The sequence below is a fragment of the Erinaceus europaeus genome, chromosome 15 (genome assembly GCF_950295315.1).
Source record: "Erinaceus europaeus chromosome 15, mEriEur2.1, whole genome shotgun sequence".
In the NCBI taxonomy this organism is placed as follows: domain Eukaryota; kingdom Metazoa; phylum Chordata; class Mammalia; order Eulipotyphla; family Erinaceidae; genus Erinaceus; species Erinaceus europaeus.
In genome coordinates, this window is record NC_080176.1 from 64,133,138 (window position 1) to 64,153,510 (window position 20,373).

The 20,373-nt window shown below is 40.8% G+C and overlaps 1 protein-coding gene across 4 annotated transcripts in view; it reads right to left on the minus strand.

The window, feature by feature from the left end:
* The window catches only part of DYM (dymeclin), a 467,512-nt gene that overhangs the window by 249,134 nt on the left and 198,005 nt on the right, over positions 1 to 20,373 (minus strand). For all 4 annotated transcript variants that reach the window (XM_060173849.1, XM_060173845.1, XM_060173848.1 and 1 more), the window contains 2 exons: positions 20,096 to 20,209; positions 18,456 to 18,550 (listed from right to left, as the gene is read on the minus strand). In XM_060173849.1, the coding sequence (XP_060029832.1) occupies positions 18,456 to 18,550; positions 20,096 to 20,209 (209 nt within the window). The remainder of the gene's footprint in view (positions 1 to 18,455; positions 18,551 to 20,095; positions 20,210 to 20,373) is intronic.

Sequence of the window (20,373 nt, forward strand, 5' to 3'; positions counted from 1 at the left end):
CAATAGCACTACCAAGAGAAGGTTGAGTTCAAACACCCCCCCCACACACACACAATCAAATTTCTTCTCGCCAGATCTCTAAGTCCCAATAAATACATAATCAGAGACACTGACTGCTACATACATGTCACTTCCAAACAATCTCAGACTCCACTCTCCAGATTTAAGGCTGTCCCTAAACCTCTCTTGTACAGAATGTCATGGGCTGCTACTGTCAGAGTGAGCACACCACACATCATATTAACACAGCAAGACATTTTCTCAACCCAAAGAAAAGATGTGGCCTCTGTCAGCCACCTGTACCACAGGGACTCTGCCCACTTGGAGTAAGCAAAGGCACCATCACCAGCAAGTGGTCATTGCTAAGACTGGGCAAGGTCAGGGAAGAGAATGTCTATGTCAAATGTAAATTAAAAAAAGAAAAGACAAATACAAAGATGTATTTAAATGGATTCAGCTTAATTTTCTCTTTTGACTAGAAACCTAGAAGTCTACCTTAGGTCTGGAATTGAAGAGATGAGAGCAGTCAGTTATTTCCTAGCTGGGTATTAATCTGTGACACTCTTGTGGTGACTCCTATCCAAAGATGGTCACAAATAAACCACACCTCCCAGTGTCTATGTTCTTTCACTAAAAACCACTGTGACCAACTTCTGATCAGTAAAAGGTGATGAAAGTGATGGTCTGGGATAATTGAGCCAAGTCTCAAGAAGCCTTACAATTTCTGCCTTAGAGGCATCCCTCTGGGGAATATGAAGAGGTCACATGGTGCGACAGCCACCATCTCAGTAGCCCTCCTGGCTGACAGCAGGCAATGACAGGCAGCAGAGTGAGAAGTCAGACAGGGTACCCACCACAGCCCATGTATGACTGCAGGCATGTAAGAGATCTCACATGAGCATCACTCACCAAGCACCAACCCACAGCCCTGGGAGAGTTCACAGGAGACTGCTGTTTCAAGTCACTAAGTTTTGGAGTGGTCTGCAGTACAGCAACAAACAATCAGAACAATTTGATTTTATAGCCACACCCTAGCAAAATGAGCAATAAATGTATAGGAAAATATACAATAACAGCATTCCCGTCTGACAATTTTTTCAGTTACTTTATTAAGGGGGTGGGGTAAATGATGGTTTACAAGACTGTTGTTATCACCTAGTTTCTTATCTTCCTATCATAAGAAGAAAGCTTATTTGAAATATAGAGGCCACGTGATCCTACAAAGAACAGACATGATTTATAGATTCTGTTGAATTCCTTTTTCTTCCAGTCCCTGATAACTATGTGCTCAATAAATATTTATTAAATGGAAACATGAATAATACATGCATAGCTAAGTATTGATTATATTGATGGAAGGAAGTAAGGGTATAATTAATTCAGAAACAGTAGATATTTTAAAGTATAGACAGTGAGTTCTAATACAGACCCACCCACAGTCACTGCCTTCATATCACCCAATAAAGGGGCCTTAGTGCAGTGGTTCATAAACTTATCTCAAGGCCCCTGTGGACTCTTAAAAGTATAGTAAGAGTACAAAAAAAGCTTTTTTGAATATATGGAGATTAGACATTTAGCACTAAGCATGGAAGGAAAAATTATTTACTAATTTATTTATGTAATAGTGAACACATTACATGTTAACATAAATAACATATTTAATGAAAAAGAAACCCTTTCCAAAACAAACAAAAATTTTTTTATTTCTGCAAATTCTTTCCTGTCTACTTGAACAGAAGACCTCATCCCAGCTGCTTAAGTCAATCTCTTTTTTTTTTTAGATTTTATTTATTTATTAATGAGAAAGATAGGAGAGAAAGAAAGAACCAGACATCACTCTGGTACATGTGCTGCCGGGGATAGAACTCAGGAACTCATGCTTGAGAGTTTGATGCTTTATCCACTGCACCACCTCCCTGACCATGATGGTTTTTATTTGTTTTTTTATTTATTTATTTTCCCTTTCGTTGGCCTTTTTTTTTTATTGTTGTTGTAGTTATTGATCTTGTCGTTGTTGGATAGGACAAAGAGAAATGGAGAGAGGAGGGGAGACAGAGAAGGAGAAAGATAGACACCTGCAGACCTGCTTCACCACCTGTGAAGCGACTCCCCTGCAGGTGGTGAGCTGGGGGCTCAAACTGGGATCCTTACGCTGGTCCTTGCGCTTTGTGTCACATGAGCTTAACCCATCGCACTACCGCCTAACTAAGTCAATCTCATTTTAATTAAAGCTTATGAGGACAACAGCCTCATAAAGACACATATCTTGGATAGGAAGCAGCATATTTACACTCTTTTCAGAATAGTAGATCTTTTCCTTTGATGTTTAAATAAAATCCAAGTGGTAATTGTTTAGTGATAGTTAAAATAAGGAATCAGGAAAACTTTTTGGGTGGCCAAAAGATAGCTCACCTGGTAGAGGGCACACTTGACAGTACATGAGGACCTGGGTTCAAGTCACCGGTCATCACACAGGAGCATGTGCACAAAACAGTTGCACAGCAGTGGAGCTGTGCTGGAGTGTCTTCCCCCACCCTGCTCTGTCCCCCTTTACCTAAAAGAAAAACAAAAGAAATCCTCAGAGAGTGGTGGAATCATGTAAGCCCCTGGTGGGGGAAAAAAAAAAATCTAAAATACACTTTCTGACCCTGTTGTATTAAAATCTAGTGGTCTAAACTGTACTTTCAAGGAATCTTTTCTCCCATACAGAATTTCCAAGCTTCACACTGGTTGTTTGAAAAATAATGGTTAGAGGCCGGGCGGTGGGACACCTGGTTGAGTGTACACGTTACAATGCGCAAGGACCCAGGTTCAAGCCCCCAGTCTACCTGCAGGTGGGAAGCTTTGCAAGTGATGAAGCAGTGTTGTAGGCATCTCTGTCTCTTTCCTTGTCTATCCCCTCTCCCTTCTTGATTTCTGGCTGTCTCTAACCACTAAATAAATAAAGATAATAAAATAATTTTTAAAGAATGTTTTTTAAAAAAGAAAAATACTGGTTAACTGAGCTACACAGACCTTCCAAACATTAGGCCATTTCACCATACAACAACCTGAGCCATTCATGCACTAGCATCCCCATCAAGCTCATCTAGGAGGTTTGGATTTACTGAAAAATAATCAAACGTGCAGTGCCAGTACGAACATTTTTAAATCCAGTGATTGCTTGTCAGTTCCAATTCTATCCTGAGAAAATTAAAACTGGCCACTGTTTTCTTTGAAGTGACAGGCTCACTTTATTTATTTATTTATTTATTATGTCTGCCAAGTCTAAATAACTGGCTTGCTACTCCTTTTTGCACATAAATGTAATCTCCTCTATCACTGCAGGCCTATCACACTGAAAGAGCATGTCTGGGGGATGGGGCAAGCTTTATAACAACTAATCATTTCTACTGTTCCACCAAGGGCATTCCATCAAAAGTGACTTTTTTTTTTTTTTAAAAAAAGCATTTAACAGTGTAGAAAATAGTGAGTATTCGTACATTTAGGTGCTACTGTCTTGATTTATGCCTGGGAACTACCAGTTTATCTGCTTGTAAGATTTGGTGCAAATGTCAGAATGAAAAAGGCACACGTTGTATCTCAGTATGAAAATAGTTTTAACTCATGGAAATTCTGAAAATGGATGACCCACTCTTTAAAAACTTCTCCATTGCTGTGAACCAAGAACAAAAACAACAAAAGATGACTGGAGAATTTTTACACGGTGTATATTTTACTCATCTGTAACTGAAATTTTTGCCTCAGGGTAGCTGACACCTGTTTATCTTCTTCAGTATGTATCAATGTTGGGTCACAGAGAGAAGAAAGAACTTTCCTAGGCTAAAGTCAACACCTAGAATCCAATCTCAGTTTCACCACAATGATTCCAGCTCCTTGACCCTGAGTTAAATTTCATGATTTCTGGACCTCAGTTTCCTCCTCTATAAAAATGTATGTATACCACATACATTACAACTATAATTAAATAAGAAAGCCTCCATATAATAAAGGCTACTGTTGTGTGTGACAACAGAGTAAACCCTAAGTTGAACTGGATTCTGAATGACTAAGGGCCCATATTTTGGATGACAGTGGCAACACTGATTTCTATTTCCCTAACACCTGTGGAGGGCCTAGATCATAACAGGTGCTCATAAAAACTAGTTCCTTAACATAATGCAGCTATGACAGATGAAATGTCAGAAATATATTTGAATTATCTAGAAATGGGAGGGAAAGGCAGACCTATAAACATAGTAAAGATGACAATGAACTGACAGATTTGTTGAAGCTACATGAAAGAAATCTAGTTCCTAACAGCATTCTTGTTAAGCTGAAAGACACCTAGCAGATGGGTTTCATTCCTATATGGTGAACAGGTAATTCAAGTGCAAATGTGAGGGCAATCTGGCTGCTGACATCTGTCACCCCACTGATCGCCAGGGTTGATTTGGCTGATCTGGCTGGCTAGGCTGGTGTCTGTCTTCCTCCCTCACTGCTCCATGTGTGCTCCCCAAAAAGAGATGACCAATCTTCAGTCGAGGTTATACGAGTAGCTGCGCTCCCCTGCTAGAGCCTACAAACAAGCTTTCAAGGTAATCCAAGCACATGGAACTCACAACTACAAGAGCAAAATGACTAAATGCTTTCAGACTCTATAAGAACTATGATGGCTGTTAAGAGGCAGGGTGGACAGAGCCTTGGCGGTGTGAAACTACTATGTCTGTAATCTCATAATCTTGTAAACTGTTACAAAGTCACTGAAGAGATAATATCAAAAAAATAAAACATTAAAAAATTTTGCAAGTTAAAAAGGAAATGATGACCAACTTGAAAATCTAGCTGATATACAAATTCCCAGGTACAGGAAGTCGCTCTCCAGCCTTGCATCAACAACCTTACTGCTGCAACACACCACACATGTTCTTCATCCTCCTCATCCCAATTCAAATGAGAAATGCTAACTGACACTTTCAGTCAAATTAAGTTTAAAAGCAGCATGAGGATTCCTTTGGCAAATATCATATACACTGAAGATTTCAGAGCAAGAAAGTACACTTAAGTTAGCTTCCAAGGCGTGAGTCGGGTGGTAGCGCAGAGGGTTAAGCGCAGGTGGCGCCAAACTCAAGGACTGGCAAAAGGATCCAGGTTTGAGCCCCCGGCTCCCCACCTGCAGGGGAGTCGCTTCACAGGCGGTGAAGCAGGTCTGCAGGTGTCTTTCTCTCCTCTTCTCTGTCTTCCCCTCCTCTCTCCATTTCTCTCTGTCCTGTCCAACAACAATGACATCAATAATAACTACAACAATAAAACAACAAGGGCAACAAAAGGGGAATAAATAAATAAATAAATAAAATTAAAAAAAATTTTTTTAAAAGTTAGCTTCCAAGGCAACTCCTCTAATAGTTTTATTTATGGGAATCAGGAGGTATTGCAGTGGGCTAAGCGCATGTGCCGTGAAGCTCAAGGACTGGCATAAGGATCCCGGTTCGAGCCCCCAGCTCCCCATTTGCAGGGGAGTCACTTCACAGGCGGTGAAGCAGGTCTGCAGGTGTCTATCTTTCTCTCCCTCTGTCTCCCCTCCTCTCTCCATTTCTCTCTGTCCTATCCAACAACACCGACATCAATAACAATAATAACTGCAACAAGGGCAACAAAAGGGGGGAAAGATTTAAAAAATAGCTTTATTTACATACATATTAGCTTATTTACTTATTTATTTTGCCAAGCTGGGGCTTTGTATATGTATGGTTTCACTATACCAAGGATTAAGATTTGGTCCCTATGGTAGATTTTACCTAGCCTGTGAGTCTCAAAGCTAGAATTCTCCTCTGATCTTTCTCAAACAGGAGTCCTATGGTACTATAAATTCTGTCATCAATTAACCTTTCTCCTATGTGGTTACAAAGATATTGGCTATGTATCATTATTGGGAGAACTAAAAATTGTCACTCACCTCATTCTCCTCAGGGCTTGACTTTCTCATGGAACCCCAATTGAGGAAATCTGTGAGGGCATCACAAGGAATCTGAGACCCCACAACTCACCCTCAAGTCTTCTGAGTACCAATTACTAAAAGATAGACTGTGGTTTTTTAAAAACATGTCAAGAAAGGTAGCATGTGCTCACAAAGGCTGAAAATGGCTGGTAGCTAAGTAAGGCAGGATGTAATCTTACAGAATCTTATGTCAACTACTAGATGGTTTCATTCACATGTAGAACACAGATAAGTAAACTTGCAAAAAAAAAAATAACTAAGCTGTCACTCTATCCTCTCCTCCTCTACCCTATTTAAATTTTTTGTCACTAAACAATTCCAGTTTTTTTGCCACTAAACAACTCCAGTTTCCAGTGGCCTTTCTCAAGCACACATACACACGGAGAGAGACAAGGAGAGACACCAACAATACACCAAACACACTCAAAAGTGAAGCTGTACCCCTGATATCTTACAATTTTGTAAAACAATGTTAAATCAGCAAAAAATAACTTAAAAGTAAAATGGTTTGCCCATGAATCATTTACGTGCTTGTAGTTTCAGAGTTCATATGTGAACACTTGCCCATTAAAGACAGCACAACATTGTGGGTGGAAAACAGAATCACGACCCTGCATGAGTTTTTAGGTCAGGTACTTTTGAGATTGAGTTTCATCACTGTAAAATAGCAAGAATCACACCAGTATCATCAGCAACACAAACAACACTGTGTAGGCCCTGGGAAGCGGCATGTGGAGACAGACATCAGTAACACACACAAGAGGTACTCTGTATAGCACATTACCCCCTCTTCTCTCTTTCTCTCTCTCTCTCTCTCTCCCCCTCTCCCTCCCTCCCTCCTTTCCTGCCTGCCTTCCTTCCTTCCTCTTCTCTCTCCACCACTGTTATCACTGGGGATTGGTGCCTGCACTACAAATCCAAAGGTCATTCTTTTCTTTTATTTGAAAGGCAGAGAAAAATCAAGGTGGGGGAGAGAGAGGAAGGAGAAAAAGAAAAGAAAAGAAAAGAGGAGAGGAGAGGAGAGGAGAGGAGAGGAGAGGAGAGAAAAGAAAAGAAAAGAAAAGAAAAGAAAAGAAAAGAAAAGAAAAGAAAAGAAAAGAAAAGAAAAGAAAAAAGAAAAGAAAAGAAACACCTGCAGCGCTGCTTCAACCCCTCACCCTTCACCCCTCACCCTACCCCAGGAGTTTGGACCCAGGTCCTTGCACCTGGTGCACCACCACCTGGCCCCACAGGGCACTGCTTTCTCCTCATTAATAAATAGCCAACCGATTTTTAACTATGAGGGTTGAGGAGATAAAACAGTGGCAGCACATCAGACCTACATGCCTAAGGACCCAGAAGTGCGAGGTTCAACCTCTGGTACTACCATATGCCAGAGCTGAGCAGTGTTCAAGTCTCAGTCTTATTTTTAAAAATGTTGAATAATAATTATTTTAATACAATTATAGTGTCAGAATTTCATCATTTGTTCAATTATCTTCCTAGCTACCAAGAATAAAACATGATGTTGTCTGTCCCCTGACACGATTCACCAGGCTCAGTTCTCAGCATTCTGTGGACTCACAGGGACTCATTCACTCCTCACTGCAGCCCTACAAGGATGTTCTCAGGTTATATAATGAGGCAAGTTAAATGGATGCACAAATGAGAATGCTCAGAGCACTCAGCAACACCTGTGAAGGAAAGACTCGCCTACCTTCTCAATTATGTTTCCCAACTACCCTTGATTCTCTCTGGAGAAGTCTTCTCTCTTCCCTGTTTGTACTCATCTGTGGTACATTTGATTCTTTACATATTTACACTGAACAGATACATGAGTCATTTTCACCACTTACAAAGCTTTCCCCTTACAGGGGGGGACTGGGGGCTTGAGCCTGGGTCTCTGCACATTCTAACATGTGCACTCAACCAAGTGCGTCACCACCTGGCCCTTCATTTTCAATCTCTATATTTTTCTTTTTGCTCCCATTTCTCCTGTTAAGACAGCCTTGTCTCAGGCTGGGAGTATGGATCGACCTGTCAACACCCATGTTCAGTGGGGAAGCAATTACAGAAGCCAGACTTTCCAACTTCTGCATCCAACAATGACCCTGGGTCTGGGTCCATACTCCCAGAGGGATAAAGAATGGGAAGCTATCAGGGGAGGGGATGAGATACAGAGTTCTGGTGGTGGGAATTGTGTGGAGATGTACCCCTCTTATCCTAGGGTTTTGTCAATGTTTCCTTTTTATAAAGGGGGGGGAGAAAGCTTATGTCAAAAACACAGGCCCCTGAGCAGAAGATTCATGATGACAAAGGAGCAAAAAGAAGACCATTCAACCCTTTACTTCTTCTGAGACAAGTAAATGCAGTGCACTAGCAAACAAAACAGAAAACCTGGAGCAGTATTAACTGGACACCTTAAGGTCTTAGTGGCAGGTTTTTCCATCTTCCAACAGAAAAGTACAACAGGTAAAGACTGCTGGGGAGACAGCTCCCTGCCTTGTATTCATGCGGGTCTTGAAAGCAGAGGTCCTGACAGTCTTGTGCTCTGGGCTGTCCTTTCCATGAATTTTGAAGCGTGTGTACACATGGAAGGTAAAGACGTGTCTCTTTCAGGAACTGAGGGCAGCTGTTTGCTCTCCATAGACATGTCCCCCATGGGAAGCAGTGGTTGGGTTAGTCTGCTTGTTGCCTATAATGAAAGGAGTTTCCCAGGCTCCAAATCCCTCTTTTCCAAAAAATGCTGTCTATCTCCTGTGCAGATGTTCCTGCCTGGACCTCGTGACCATGCCCACACAAAAAATGGCAGCTGGCTCCTGCTATGGGTGTGAGTATTGTCTATGTCTCTGACCTCAAGGTTTTGAGTTTCTACCAGGATCCATGAAACTGTGGCAGGCTAATCTGGGAGCTTGAAAGTGTGTGTGGGGGGTGGCGCTCATAATAGTAGGACTCAGGCTTAATAATTCATTATTATCCCTGAACAGTCAGAAATTTTTCTACTGGAAATAAAGTTCTAACTGGGACTGCCTAAATGTTCTCAATGTAATTTTTAAGGAAAAGACAAAAACTTAAAAAGAAAGTTGTGTCGAGTTTTCTAGAAAATTACAGCTATCTTCAAAGTACCACTCACTGGCTATAGGAAGTACAAGCAGCCAGGTTTTTAAGGGAAAACATTCTTTCTTGGCTGCAGTTATGCCCAGATCAAACAAGGATCAGCAGAGACCAGAGCAACAGAGAAAACAGAACTTCTTACTGCCAATGTATTCAGCTACAACAAATTAATTCTTCCCTTTTTGGAAAGTCAGGTGAGTTTAATAGAAACATTTATATTGCAAATGATATATTGCTCAGAGCTCCTAACAACTCAAGATAAAACTATCATTATCATCGTCATTTTGAATAGCTGGGCTCTCAAACATGTGCGATTTCACCACTCCAAGCCACTTTTTGAGAATTCAGGTAGACGGGGCTGGTGGGGGCAGGGAGGAATTACCATCACCAGAGCCTCCTCCACCTGCCGTGTGATGTCAGAGCTTGAGCAGGGGGGTGCGTGTGTCATAGAATAATGTGCCTCTATACTTCTACTAGTCTCGAATGTAGCAAAACAACAACAAAGACACGTGATGAGGCACTGAAGTTGTCAGGTGTGAACTGATCACTAATGTACTTTATTTTAAAATTAAGGCAGCATTCCCCAAACATAGTCAAGAGAAATAACCAGCTGTTACTATATTATATATTTGAGTACTTAATACTGTTAGAGAAATTCATCACAATAAACGGGCCAATTTACTTTTTAAGATTCTTTTCTGTGTTTGCAGCTCAAAAAGTCTCAAGTGACTCAGTAACGCTAGAAAGTATTCCTTTAGAGCTCCTATTTTTCTTTCATTTCATGGGTCATTCTAAACAGTCTATATTTGTCCAAAACAGAGGAGCTAATGCAACTTGTTTTGTAGCTCTGAAGAAAATGCTGAGAAACTAACATGTGCAGAACGAAACAAGGCCACTCAGATACACTGCCAATGTTGGACTAGAGAGAAGTAGAACGCCTATGAACTTGGTTCAGAAGCAGAGTATGAGTTCATGCAGCTGTTACTGAAGAAAAACAGGAAAAAGCATAACTCACAGGTAGAGAAATGTTTTAATTTTTAAATGACACACCTAGCTTTTGTTTTTCAAAAAGACACAATCCTCTACCATTCTTACAAAATAGCTCTTATCAAATCTATGCTTTATTCTCAGGAGGTCTGAAAAACCAAAAGGTCTTTACTAGTGCCTTTGCAATGCCATCAGCTTCACAGCTTCAAGAACCTGTAGATAATCTACAGAATTTTGACCAGGGACTAATCAATTTATGTCAAGTCTCTCAATGACGTGTACCAGGAGTAAGCTTAAAATCCCAGAGGCCAGCCCATTGTCTAAGAAGCAGTCACTATATTTACTAGAAGCCTACTGTGTGCCTACTGAGAACCACTTTCTATAAAGTAAGGTAAAGAAATATGAGACACATCTTTTTATTTTCTGTAATTGCTACTCTACTTAAGCAGCAAGACTGGCAACTTCAGACCAAGCCAGTGTGTTACAAGGTCAAAACCTTGAAGTTCTATTGCTCCCAACCTGAGACACACCTCTGGGAGTGTCTAAGTTCCCTTTCCTTCTAATGTTTTATTTACTGGATAGTGACAGATACATTCAAAGAGAAGGGGAAGAGAGAAAGAGAGACACCTGCAGCACTGCCTCACCTCTTGTGCAACTTGCCCTCTATAGGTAGGGGTTAGGGTCCTTGCACATTGGAGTATGTGCACTCTACTGGGTATGTCACTCCCCAGCCCCCCAGAAGTCATGTTTGCTTTTCTTTCTTTCTTTTTTCCTTTCTATCTTTTTTGATAGGTGGGGATGGTTTTTTTGTGACTAATAGTGGTTTACACAATTCTAAGATTACAAGGTATACTTCCACACCACACCCACCAGAAGCCGTATTTTTCTAAACATATGACCTCTCCTGGCCTTTCCTCCCTGGATCCATCATAGTCACTAACCCTTGGGTCAGAAACTGATTCTGATCCAGGGCTACCAGAGAATCAGTTGGCTCCACCTTATGTTCTGAATAGCTGATACTAAGGTATTGTGTCAGCAACAGCTATATCTAAAGTAAAAAGGCCTGGAGTGGCACAAGGAGGGGCCTGAGTGGGTGGGATTGGCCTTTACAAGTTCAAGATAAAACCCAAACAGAGAGGTGGAAAGATGGTGGGAAAAGAAAGAGGTGATTCAATGAACTGCCTCTAATTTGCCTGGTTCCAGACCACATTTATCCAGACACAACAGTGTAGCTGTGAAAGAGCAGGGAACTGACCAAGAAATGTGAAGTAGTGACCACAGATTAAACACAAAGACCAAGAGTGTGGAGGTGTCTCACTGGGTAGAACATGGGGTTTAAATGCACGAGAATGTGAGGTAGAGCCATGGCACCACATATGCCAGAACTGAACTGTTCTTTTTTTTTCTGCCTCCAGGGTTACTGCTGGGGCTCTGTGCCTGCACTATGAATCCACTGCTCCTGGAGGCCATTTTTTTTTTCCATTTTGTTGCCCTTGTTGTCACCCTTATTGTTGTCATTATTATTGTTGTTGTTGGATAGGACAGAGAGAAATGGAAGAGATGAGGGGAGACAGAGAGAGGGAGAAAAAGACAGACACCTGTAGACCTGCTTCACCTGTGAAGCGAACCTCCCTGCAGGTGGGGATCTGGGGGCTCGAACTGGGATCCTCACGCAGTCCATGAGCTTTGTGCCACGTGCACTTAATCCGCTGCGCTACTGCCCAACCCCAGAACTGAACAGTTCTTTCTCCCTCTGCCCCACCTTGTACATTAAATTGAAGATATGCCTGTTTGTGGTTTAATTTCTTAGAAGAGCTGATGAAGTAGCTGGTGGTAGAAAACATACCTTGCCTGTGAGAAACACCAAATACCATCTAGAGCAACAAAAACAAAAGAAATAGAATGCAATGGATGATGCAGAGGTGCTTTGAGCTTTAGAAGGGAAGGGAAAGGGGGAAAAGGAAGAAGGGGAAAGGAAGGAAAAGAACACGGTGACCAAATTGCAAGAGCAGACCAGGTCCCTCTAAGATAAGGTTCCTTAGTTTCCAGCACTACTGGCATTTTGCCTGGACAGTGTATTACAGGACATTCAAGATTACCCCCGGCCTCTATCCACTAGATGTCAGTAGCCATCTCCTCTGAAGTTGCAGCAACAAAAACATCCTGGCTCTAGACAAAGTCAATGGCCCCAGAGGGCAAAGCCACCTTGGTAAAGAGCCCCCACTCTTCAAATGCTGACCAAGGAAAGCCACTTAGTGCTTTCAAGCACAGGGGCACTATGATCAGATATGCTTCTGACATGGATACAGCAGTGTGGGCAGGACTGGGGTGGAACCAGGAGGGATCAAGGGGTGAGGCAGACCAATGACAGAATGAAGAGGATGAACACGTGAAAGAAGGCAGCAGCGGTCATGATGGAAAAGCGGGTGGAAAGGCAAGTTTATTATTCTGCAATACAGAGCCAGACAGCTCTCCAGGGCCCAGTGAAATGTGGCATCTGAGAGGAAGGGAGAACTGGCACGTAATTACCTGCAGGCTGCTGGTTGGCTATGGCGAGGGTCATTACTTAGGAGAGGGAATGAATGTAAAAGAGCTCAGGTTTAACATACTAAAACTTTGAGGTAAGTGTGGGAGATCCAGGAAGTGAGGTTAGCAGAGTTGGTATTCTGCTAGGCAACACTTAAACAGTACATTTTATGTGTCACACCCTTTCCAAACATTAGCTCATTAATGCTCACCAGATCCTTTGAGATTATACCAACAATTGTCGCACCATCTTACAGGTAGAGAAACGAATACATAGAGAACATAAGTGACTTCTCCAAATTCTATAGTGCTGGATAAATTGAGGAGCTAGAATCCCAAGCTAGGAGTATAAATGAAGACTTGGGTGGCTTAGAGAACACAGGTGCATAGTAAATGAAGTCACAGGCATGTGTGGAAACTCCCCGAGAAATGAGGAAAGAGAGGAGAATAAGATAAATTGGGATGAAGTAGTAGAGAAAGTATCTATTAAAATAGGAGGAGTATAAGAAGGGGTGGGAAAAGCAAAAAGCAATAAAGGGAAATCCTAAGAGCACACAGTAAGCGAAAACATTTTTCCAGTCCAGAAAAATCCCTTGCACGTAATCCTCTCTGTAAATGTTTTCAACTGGATTAGTAATCCTGTGATCCCAAACAATGATCTTACCAAATATCCATGCTTCTAGCACATTCAAAAGCTCTCACATAGCTAAGCAACATCTGAGTCATATATACTTGTGACTTTTGAAGAATAGCAAGTTTGTGAAAGACATGGTGTCATTAAATTTGAAACATACTATGAATTATTCTTCACATTTAAGTCCAGCTAAGTTTTTTGTTTTTTTTTAAAGCTTTATCCATATGCTACTTTCACAGCAATGAAATATTTGAGTTAGTCTGTTTCACATTTTGTTGAAGACTGCATAAGATAGTGGCTCTTCTAAGGGACAAAATTATATAATAGATTCCTGAATATTCCTAGAAGAGATTTTACAAAACATGTAGATGAAAATGAACTGCTTCTCACTCATAGGAGTTAATACAACATGTGGTAAATATGGAATTGCATTGCTATGAGAAGTCCTATACACATATATGTGGTTTTGGTTATATATTCCTTATCATACTTTACAATTCTATACCCTAAACATACTCAGAGGGAGATGAGTTCCCTAAGATACCAAAGAGCTGGTTCCCATTGCAATTCGAGACAAGTGTGCTCTCGGAGAATAAATCTTGATTCCCACAGCCGAACTCAAAGCATCTTCCAAAATTTAATGTGAATATAAATCACTTGGAGATCTTGTTAGAACAAAGATTCTGAATCTGTAGGTCTGTAGGTGGGCTGACTGCATTCCTAACAAACTCCCTCCTGGAACATGTCCTCCCTATAAAGTGACAACGGTAGGGACTGTCCCACTCTCCAAAGGGAGACTGGGTCATCCTACCCTGCCACTCAAGGAAGACTGGTCCAGAAATGAGTGTAGCCTAGAATGTTCCCAGTTGTGACCATGAACTGTGAGCGAAGGCTCACAGGGACTCAGAGGTTACACAGGCTCCTGTGCTAAATATGAATAGATATGGGGCCTGGGTCAGGTGGATGGGGTAAATAGTTTATCTTATGCATATATATTCTTTAAGATTGGGAGCTACTCTCTACCCTAACCCAACTTTCTAGCCCTATTCTCAAGTCTGACACCATCTTCTCAGACAATGTTTTTGTGCACCTCCATGTTATCTATCAAACTCAAGCAAAAACTGAAAAAGTCATGGGCCCCTAGGAAAATACCTAAAATAGACTTTCTCACTTTTCTACTCTAAGATCACTATTATCATCTGCTCTATTCCTGCTTTTGGTTCCTGTTCATTAATCATGTTGTCCTGCTTTATATCTTACCATCTTTCAGGTACCAAGCTGTTGATGCTATCATGACTCCATCCTAACTTCCTTGGGCAGACCAACTTCACCAGTGCATCTGGACCTTCACCCCTCCAGAGGCCTATCCCACTAGGGAAAGATAGAAACAAGCTGGGGGTACGGATCAACTTGCCAACACCCAAGTCCAGCAGAGAAAAAATTACAAAAGCCAGAATCCCCACCTTCTGCACCCCAAAAAGAATTCTGGTCCATACTCCCATAGGAGAAGAAACAGGGCAAGATAACCATAGGGCTCTCAACTCCAGCTCCATCAGGACCCAGAGAGAGACGAGGGAAAAAGGACATTCAGAAGTAGTAATAGATGTTAAGTGTGACTTAGAAAGGAAGAGAAAAGGGCAAGTATGTATAGATATAGATAGTTGTAGAAGTAATAGTTAACCCATATCGGCAACCTCGGGAGAATTACTATAGCTTCCAAGGGAGGGAATAAGGATACAGAATTCAATGGGGGGAAACAGTGCAGAATTATACTCCTGTTATCTTATTATTTTTTAAATCAACATTAAGTCACTAAGAAAAAGAGAAAAATGGGAGTCAGGTGGTGGTACACTGGGTTAAGTGCACATAGTACGAAGCACAGCACAAGGACCCACGCAAGGACCCCAGTCAAGTCCCTGGCTCCCCACCTACAGGGGGTTGTTTCACAAGTGGTGAAGCAGGTCTGTAGGTGTCTATTTTTCTAGGGGCCAGGTGGTGGCACACCTGCTTAAGCATTCACATTACAGTGCACAAGGACACAGGTTCAAGCCCCCTGGGGTTCCTCACCTGCAGGGGAAAGCTTCACGAGTGGTGAAGCAAGGCTGCAAGTGTCTCTCTGTCTCTTTCCCTCTATCTTCCTCTCCCCTCTCAATTTCTCTCTGTCCCTATCCAATGTGTGTGTGTGTGTGTGTGTGTGTGTGTGTGTGTGTGTGTGTGTGTGTGTGTGGAGAGAGAGAGAGAAAAGGAAAAAAAAAAACTCCCTGTTGGATGATGCTAAATCCCCCCCCCCTTTACTGAGGGGTTAATGCTTTAAAGTATACTCACTGGCAGTATGCATAACAATCCCATTATGTCCCAGGCCCCCAATGCTGAAACTCTTATTCCATCTGGCCACTGTAGTACCTAGACCAGAGGCACTAGCAGCACTTGGAAGCTTGTTAAGTATTTGCATGCCTCAGTGTGACAAAGAGAACATACTCATCATATGCAAGAACCGATGGGCCTAGAAATTTACATTATTTCATGGGGGAAGGGTGGTGGTGCACCTGGTTGAGTACACACATTACCATGCTTAAGGACCTGGGTTCAAGCCCCTGTTCACCAATTGCAGAGGGAAAACTTCATCAGTGGTGAAACAGATCTACAAGTGTCTCTCTTTCTCTCTCCCTCTCTAGCTCATCCTCTTGCAATTTATCTCTCTCCTATCAAATAAAATAGAAGGGGGGAAGGAAAAATGGCCACTAGGATCAGTAGATTTATTATGCTGGCACTGAGCCCCAGCAATAACCCTCATGACAATAAATAAATACATTCTTTCTTTTAAAACCCACTTACAAGTCTTTTAAAATCCACTTATAAGCTTCTTTTTATTATTATTTCCTCTCTTCTCTGTCCAGTGTCCTATCTATGACTCTTTCAGACTTTTCTCCAGCAATTCTAGCAGCACAGCCATGGGAGGAGGAGAGAGGTCACTCCCCAAACACGCTTTCTCACCGATCCCCCTTGCAGAGACTTGGTCTGTGCTGGCCGACGCCTCTTCCCCTCCACCAGGCCAGGCTCTCTTTAGTCACTTTGTCCAACTCAGTGACCTGTGACCCCGTCACTCTCTGAACCAACTACTTACTCCCACTCTAGAATACTGCCTTTATTCTAGTATTCACCACACTCTGCTGTTTGTATAATATGTTGCTTATTATCTTATCTTGGCTACCAAATTATAAGCCCTTGGGGCAGGAATATTTTATACTTTTTAATAATTTTTATAATGTGTATATGCCTTGAATTGTAACAATGTCCTACATTCATTTAATGGTGTTTTATGTAGCATTAAAACAAAGAAGAACATTACCATGGGGGAGGACCCAGGTTCGAGTCCCTGCTTCCCACCTGCACAGAGGAAGGAAGCTTCACAAGAGGTGAAAAAGAAGCAGGTCTGCATGTGTCTCTACCTTTTTAAAAAAATATTTATTTATTCCATGTTGCCCTTGTTGTTTTATTATTGTTGTTATTGATGTTGTCACTGTTGGATAGGACAGACAGAAATGGAGAGAGGAGGGGAAGACAGAGAGGGGGAGAGAAAGACAGACACCTGTAGACCTGCTTCACCGTCTGTGAAGCGACTCCCCTGCAGGTGGAGAGCCAGGGCTCGAACTGGAATCCTTACACCAGTCCTTGCACTTTGCGCCACATGCACTTAACCTGCTGCGCTACCACCCAAGTCCTTCATGTGTCTCTTTCTTTCTCCCTCTCTATAATTCCTTCCTCTCTCAATTTCTATTTTATAAAATAAATAAAATAAAATAAAATAAAATAAAATAAAATAAAATAAAATAAAATGGTCTCTAGGAGCAACGGACTGGCTGTGCAGGATAACCCTGGTGGCACTAAATAAATAAAAGTTACATCCTAACCCTCTCATCCTGTCTATATGTTATCTACTGTGACAAAAGGGACAAGAATCTTGAAATGGAGAGATTCACCTGGGTTATTCAGGCAAGACCAAAACAATCAAAGGACCCTCAAAATGAAAAAGGAATGAGAAAAACAGACCAGAGTGATGAGATATATGAAAGAAACAATAATAATCTAGTACTGCTGGCTTGAAAAATGGAGGAAGGGAGGCCTGGGAGGTGGTGCAGTGGATAAAGTGGTGGAGTCTTTAAGCATGAGGTCCAGAGTTCAATCTCCAGCCTAACATATGCCAAACTGATGATCTAGTTCTCTCTCTATATTCTCCTTCTCTCACTATCATTAATGGATATTCCTTTTTTAAGAATTTATTTGTTTGTTTGTTTGTTTGTTTGTTCATGAGCGAGATAGGAGGAGAGAAAGAACCAGACATCACTTTGGTACACGTGCTGCCGGGGATCGAACTCGGGACCTCATGGTTGAGAATCCAATGCTTTATACACTGTGCCACCTCCCGGACCATTATAAATAAATATTCTTTAAAAATGGAGGAAGACTAATAGCCAAGAACCAAGACAATAGGCAGCTTTTAGCAGCTATAAGAGGCAAGTAATTAAGAGTCTTGAGAAAGGAAAAAAAAAAACTTAGTGACATATGATTTAATACTAGTAAGACCTTGTTGAACTTATAAGCTATAAAACAGCAAAATGTGCACTCTTTTAATCCACTGCTTTCTCATATATCTACTATGTTTTTTATTACCTTTATTATTTACTAGAGAGTGTCATAAATCAAGAGGGAAAGGGGAGATGGAAAGGAAGACAGACACCTGCAACACTGCTTCACCACTCACAAAGCTTTCCCTCTGCAGGTGTGGACCACAGGCTTGAACCTAGGTCCCTGGGCACTGAAACGTGTTCAACCAGGTGTACCACCACTAATATACTGATAATTAGAAACTATAAAATAATGGTTAAACTACTATAAAAAGTCTTTAGAAAAAAGAAATTTGTCTAATAGTGTAGTGTGATGCTCTATATAATGCTCAAGAAAATATATTAAGAATCAATTTACTAAGTCTTGCTAAGAAATACACACATTCCTCTGTAAAAAGCTAACAAAGTTTATATGAGATTTTACAAAAAAATAATAAAAGTAAATACTATTTACTTTGAACAAAAAAGTGGATTAGAAAACTCAACAGAATTATTAAAGTAGAAGAGAAAAAACTAGGTAGAATACTGTGGTATTCCTCATGGATAACATTCCTTTTCAATAGGCTGGCCTGAAGGAGAGTACCAGCGCTGCTTTGTAAAAGTGTCTATTTACCTTATGATCCTCTGTGCAGCATACTGATGCAGGGAACGAAACTGTGCTGACATATTTGCTAAGGCTGCCAAACAATTTGTATGAAGGTACTTGTCCTGTCAGAAAAGAGCAAGTTCAAAACATTTATCAAGACTTCTTCACACTTTAAACAAGGTTAACTAGAAACAAACTGTAGACACAATTGTCATTGGTATTAGAAAGTTAAGGCTCATAATCCCCTTTCTCTGATTCCAAAACCCATAAAGCACTGAAAACTCCAAAATTTGTTCACTACTCCTTTGGAAGCAACATCTGGCATAAAAGATTATGATGCTATTTATGGTCTTCATTATCCCCATGCTAGTGAACACTGAAATATTTTGCTGTGGAAACATTAATGTTTGAAATTAGTGTGCTCTAGGACCTGATGGTTACACATAGCATATAGGATATGCAGCATAATTATCTTTCTAAAATCAAAAAGAATAATCACTCTAAAATACATCTGGCTCTTATAATTCAGATAAAAGATTGTGGACATGGCTCTACATTAGCTTCAAAGAGGAAGATAATTGAAAACAGTTCATAAACTTAACCATTTCTCTGAGCTATGAATTCTGTACATTACTTCTTTATAGACTGGAACTGAAATTTGCTTCCGGGTAGTGCAAATACAATCCAGCAGAAATATTCCTTTCACTCTTTAAACTAGTCTCTTCCTTCTACTTCTCTTTACCACTGAATTTATGTTTTCCTGTGCTTGTATCTGTTTATAATTTTTTGGTTACTGCTTTTAAAGGGTAAGTCAGTTTAGTGGTATAAAAGAGACAGTGTCTTTTATCTGAATATACTACATTGGCTGTTTTTCTGGTTCATGTAAAACATCACTGAGCACACAGTTTATAAATATTATGAAGCAGGTATTACACACATTACCTCAGGAACATATTAATACAGTGACTGCACATTCCTGGGTACTAGTCTACATATTTCATGAGAATACTAGCACTTTAAACATGAAAACTGCTCCATATTATAGTTAATCTTTCAACACTAGGTTGGACTATGCAGATCCACTTATAAAGGAATTTTCTTGTAAGCAAATAACATAAAACTTTTGGTGCTGGTAAATACAAGTCTGTAAATGGAACTCTTCATTTTATGAACGAACACACACACACACACACACACACACACACACACACCCCACAGGAAAAGTCCTCTGTATGGCTAATTCACCACTTCCAGGCTGACTTTGCCCATTTAGACAAAGAGGGAGAGGAGCCACCATACCACTGGAGCTTGGCAAAGCACATGTCCTCTGGGGACATGTCCTCAAGCTCTCCAGCCCAATTCTTAGGGTTTGCTTAGTAACAGCTTCTTTTCTCTAGATTACTGTAAGGATACAATATACAGTGCATACAAATACAAAATGTGTATTAATTAACTATTTCTGTTACCAGAAAAGCTTCTGGTCAACAGGTGACTACTAGTAGTTAAGGTTTCTGGGTAGGAAATGTAGATTTTGTAGATTTCTGACTGCTGGGAAGCATCCCCTAGTATTGCTCTGGTTCAGGGGTCAACTGTGTAGTCTAAACTGTACTTAAGATTTAATTGTACTTAATTGCATAAAGACAGAAGAATAGCTCTGGAATACTTACTCTTGTCCTTGTCATGTTATACTGGATGGTTCTTATTACGACCAGTATCAGGAGACTCCCCAGTGAAATTTCAGTTAAAACACGTTCTGAATACCAAGTAATATTTTTCAGGATCTATTATGGGAAAGAAAAGCTTAAATAAATATGATAGTTTAAGGGGAAAAGTAATTGTTAATACTCCCATCTCTCATTTTTTTAATTTTATTTTTATTTTATCTATTCCCTTTTGTTGCCCTTGTTGTTTTATTGTTTTAGTTATTGTTGTTGTTGATGCTGTC